The sequence below is a fragment of the Haliotis cracherodii genome, unplaced genomic scaffold (genome assembly GCF_022045235.1).
Source record: "Haliotis cracherodii isolate W230 unplaced genomic scaffold, xgHalCrac1.p SCAF_11, whole genome shotgun sequence".
Classification (NCBI taxonomy): domain Eukaryota; kingdom Metazoa; phylum Mollusca; class Gastropoda; order Lepetellida; family Haliotidae; genus Haliotis; species Haliotis cracherodii.
Window position 1 is genome coordinate 20289285 of NW_027266266.1, and position 5161 is coordinate 20294445.

At 41.5% G+C, this 5161-nt stretch overlaps 1 protein-coding gene across 1 annotated transcript; it reads left to right on the forward strand.

Moving 5' to 3' along the window:
• LOC139455539 (uncharacterized) lies at positions 1–1220 on the forward strand. Its single transcript, XM_071237089.1, has 3 exons — positions 1–25; positions 414–466; positions 963–1220. Exons 1-3 carry the CDS (start codon positions 1–3, stop codon positions 1218–1220), a joined length of 336 nt encoding a protein of 111 aa, XP_071093190.1.
• The last annotated feature ends 3941 nt before the right edge of the window (positions 1221–5161 follow it).

Genomic DNA, 5161 nt, shown 5'->3' on the forward strand with positions numbered 1-5161 from the left:
ATGCAGTCAAGTAGCTGTGTTCAAGGTACCAATGTGTCACAGTTTCATGTTGATTACGTTTCATCCTGTGGTTATATAATCGGCTACCTTCAGGTTGATGCTAATGTTTCATCACTAAGGTGTATAACTAGGCCTGTAGAAATCTCAACGTACTATACGCGTTTCCTCGCATTTTATATTTCTTTTGGGTACTTAAATTTCCTCAATGGCCAATGCTCACATAAATAGTGATTTTGTCCTGACCCCGGGTGAAGCGCACTAACGAATAGAATAAAATAAATACAACTGACACGAATGTGTATAAGATGATACCTATAAGGTATATACTTACAAGCTTACGTTTTTAATCAATGACTTTACAGTGTAAATAAGAGTGTGCATGCCTTTTTTATTTTCACTTCTCCCCCACACAGAGAGGATGTTTCACCCGGCTTTCACCCCTGCTGCCACTCCTGTCCCACGTCGAGTAGGTGTGTTAGGGTTGTAGAAACAGAATATGACTAACTTTGACAACAGATCCTTGTCTAAATCTCAGTGTATCAAAGTGTTGATGTTCCATAACCTACTGTATTACCACTTTCCTAACTAAAGATACACCGCACCTACCTATCACTAGGATCAGTGAGTGAGTGAGTTGGGTTTAACGCCGCTTTTAACATTATTCCAGTTATATCACGGCGGGTCAGCTTAATGTGGGAGGAAAGCCCGAAGTGATGCAGGTCTCAGACGTTTACCACTTCGGTGAAACCCACGAGCACGGGTATGGTGCTGACAAACCTAGAAACATAATCGGGGCGAACCGGGATTCGAACCCACAATCATAGGTTTCTGGCGTGCCCAAGGGACGCAACTCTGCACAGCAAATCGCGGCGCCTTAGACGACTGGGCCACCCGTGCCCCCCACTAGGATCAGTATCACGTTTGTCTCATCATTTTTCTCTTTCCACTTCTCTCCCCACCAGCGTCCTTGTGTGTACTACCCTGAACCCCTGTCCACCCTCCCCACCTCCTACACCTCTGTCCCCGACCCAGCCCCTGTCTCTGTTTCTGTCAACATCACCGGCCACGTCATTATGGTTGACACCGACTTTGTGGAGATTGATCTCGGACGTGAGGAAGACACACAACCCCTCCCACCCCAGTCCTTCCTGAGAGCCTTGCTGTCCCGCTTCATCCGTCTGGTCAAGAGAGTCTTCACCTCCAACAAAAACGACGCTTAAAGTGATAATTTGTAACAATCTGAGAAGTCCCCTTTCCTCTTTTTTTATGGACACTTTGGCAAATTAGTTATCATTCCCATTTGGTTGTTCTTTCATTAGCATGATGAGTAAATTTTGTTGTTGTTTGAATTGGTGTTGGTTGCTTTATTCTATTATTAGTGTAGGAGCCTCCTTACGTATGGAACAAACTCAAACATAACCTAAAGCTACAAGTAACATTACAGAATTCTGCATTCTGATTCTACGTTTGTAGATCTCCTTAGTTCTGTGACAACTTGGTGAATATCGTATGCAATAGTTACAACAATAGGTTTCACAAGTTACTCGAACCAGAAATCGAACCTTGGTCAGGGTGTGACAAGCGAACACTAACTGCTGTGCCATCCTTCAGTCAATCTGTTTTCAGATTTGCCAGTTTAAATGTTCAAATATTATAGAACACTAAATGAAAACCCCTCAAAAGATTACTAGCCGAGTGTGTGTAAGTATATATGGACTAAAAAAGTATATAATGTGAGCTCAGCAATTTGTTTGTACAAACCTGAGGACAATTATTTCCCCCACCCCAAATTCTAACATTGTGTTTAAAATAGGGATGGAAAGACCATGAATAGGGATGTATCAGGAAAGTTTTTGAAGAGAAGTCCTAACTCAGTAGACTATGGGCCATAAGACCTGGACATGATTTTCAGCACCTGTCTCCCTGGTCTTGAAACAAAAATGTATTTAATGTGCTCTTGATGCTGATTTTGTGGAACATCACAGGCCATGTTATTATGGTTGCTCAGTAACAGCATGCTATGAAGTTCTCAAACGATTTCTTACCAAAACAGGCTTCCTAACATTGAATTGAATTTGGTGAAACAGGTCAATAATATACTGGTATACTACATACCTGCAGAACTAATTACAGTTTACAGGATAATTATGATAATAATTTGTGTACTGTACCATCAAAATTCAATTCGGAAATATTTAGGAAATATTTCTTCCTTGCTAATTATTTCCTAGCTTTCATAACTTACCTATGTATAAATTGATACAATCTTTGTGATGGTCATGACAATAATATGGTTGACACTAACTTGAGACTGACTTATTTAAGATTTTGACAGTGAGGAAGAAACACAAACTAAACCAGCCATCCTTCCTGAGAACCATGATGTCCCGTGTCATCTGAGTGGTCAAAAGAGTCTTCACCTCTAGCAACAATGTTGAAAGCTTTCCTTGGAACAAGTTCCAGGATATTTTGTTGGATTCATTAACTTTTCGTCTTGTAAATTATTTCCATATGGTTTCAGGTGATATAAATAAATGTTTTTGTTGTTCAAACTGTTGTTTGCTGTTATATTTTATCAATGTAAGTGCCTCCTATAATTATCAAAAGCGTGAATAGCATTCTAAAACCATCCTAAAGAATTCTGGTTCGTGTCTGGCAGTAAGTCTAGGTTAGATCTAATAACCAAATAGGTTTACATATGAGGTATAGATTAGCTCATCTTTTTTATATTGTATGCACAATCATTGACGTTTTTTTCTGAAATAACATCAAGAATGAATTCCACCACTGTGGACAGGGACGATTTTGAAATGACTAAAGTGCTTGACAGTTAACAAACCTAGCCTGACTGTAGCTATTGAATCACAGCTCTCTATTAAAAGAATGCGACCAGACCATCATGACACTTCTAATGGATATCTACATTAAAGAAGGTTCGTCGCCATTCCAAATGAACCCTGTAGGAAACTAGGAATTCCACAGAGTAGAAAAGGTCCTTGGTATCCATAGCTGGCCACATTAGCCAAAAACAAGATTCTTGCTCATGCTTTCAGTCACTGGTTTGTGTGATCATGACTTGATATCATATACAAGCCGGCGTGATACAGCTTACTTCCGTGTGGTCATAGATATCAATGTATATTTTCAGTTTACGAGAGCAAATAAAATGAGACAATTGCAACACTGTTCAACCTCAATAGTTTATGCTATTTGCGCTCCGTCCAAAGCTTAAAGAGAATGGTTACGGAATCGCAAATGACTTGACTATAGCTCAACGGAAGACGCTACAGGAGCTACGACGTAACAATAAGCGCGGATATTACAAGAAAGGGGTTCTTGTGGTTGAACATATGCAGACTACAGATAGACGTCATGAGTCTCCACCAGGCCACCCAGACACAGACCAGGCGACTTCAAAGACTCCGCCCAGGGCGGGTGTGCCAGCTAGTGTCCGAAACCCACAGAATGAAGATGATTTTCGCAGATAGGGGTGTGGCCAAGGCCGTAACTGTAACTCTAATACCAGACTAACCACTTCTTTTGTATTCTGGAACATTGCTGGACTACAATCGAAGCTCCACGATACTGACTTTATCTCATTCATACACCAATTTGATGTCATCAGTTTATGTGAAACATGGTCATCCCATAGTGATAGTCAACTATGTTTCCCCGGATATATTACTCACTCCATCCCAGCTGAACAAATATCATTTTTTGGGCGACTGTCAGGTGGTCTGGTTGTTTTGATAAAACAACACCTAGTCCAATATGTGAAAGGTTGTGTGACCGGTCCCAACGGAATTTTCATCGTACTGGACAAGCGCTTATTTTGTTTGGGAAAGGACACCATTGTAGCTTGTGTATATGTCCATCCTGAGGGCTCAACCTGGTATAAATCGGCTACAACGAAGTGTGGTATAAGTTTATTCTTTGAATCACTACTTGACGTGTTACAAAGATTTGGAGACTGTAGTATTTTGATTGGTGGCGACCTTAACTCTAGAACTGGCACAGATCCCGACGGAATTGAACTCATTTATTATGCCTGAGACATTCCAGAAGAGAAAAGTTAATGAAGCTATTATTACTGTCGCTTCTCTCCCTTGATGGGTTCTCTTGATGAGCAGTAAAATCAGCGTATAGGCCCTGTCCACACCCTTAGCTCTGTCCCCCTACTGCTGGCCTGTGTGACCTCGAGCGCGTATCCGTCTCTCATCCTTACGTTCCCATCCATCAAGCTCTCTCTCTCTCTCTCTCTCTCTCTCTCTCTCTCTCTCGCCCCCAAATGTGCTTTCCTGTGCAGCTTCATCTTTTCTAGTATCTCTCTCTCCTCTCCGCTCCTCTCCTCTCCTCCCAATTTCGAGGACTAATAAAGTAAAGATTTCATTCGGTAAATATAAACCTGTTTAATTCATAGACAAAACAGGCTCTTACAGGATCACATGACCAATTTTGTCTCACAAGCCACAATCTGTCACTGTTTCATTGAAGGTGAGGGGGGCACGGGTGGCCCAGTCGTCTAAGGCGCCGCGATTCGCTGTGCAGAGTTGCGTCCCTTGGGCACGCCAGAAACCTATGATTGTGGGTTCGAATCCTGGTTCGCCCCGATTATGTTTCTAGGTTTGTCAGCACCATACCCGGGCTTTTGGGTTTCACCGAAGTGGTTAACGTCTGAGACCTGCATCACTTCGGGCTTTCCTCCCACATTAAGCTGACACGCCGTGATATAAATGGAATACTGTTAAAAGCGGCGTTAAACCCAACTCACTCACTCATTGAAGGGGATGGAAGATGGCTGGATCTTGAACAGAAGTTCAACAAAAACAACCGAGTAGTAGTTTTAAGCTCAACAAAGTCATCTTCTCCAAAATCAGACTTCGTTCCTGTTCTGGCTTTATAGTCTCCGCCACAATTAACAATAGCATCTCTTAATTCTGATAAAATGTCCAACAAACTGTTTTGAAATATAGGGGTGCCACTTTTACAATCAACAGATAAAATGTAATAGGAGCTAGATCCCTCAGGATGGATATATACACATGCATATTATACGTCATATTGACGGCCGAGCTAGGAATTATCAATACACACACACACACACACACACACACACACACACACACACTTTTCCGTTATTTTACACCGTTTTATAATATAT

Bases quoted from the DNA above. Each gene is read 5' to 3' on its own strand.
- LOC139455539 (XM_071237089.1), top strand. From the start codon at position 1: ATGCAGTCAAGTAGCTGTGTTCAAG. The intron at 26-413 runs GTACCAATGTGT...TCCCCCACACAG, and splicing joins GTCAAGTAGCTGTGTTCAAG to AGAGGATGTTTCACCCGGCT. The intron at 467-962 runs GTAGGTGTGTTA...TCTCCCCACCAG, and splicing joins CCACTCCTGTCCCACGTCGA to CGTCCTTGTGTGTACTACCC.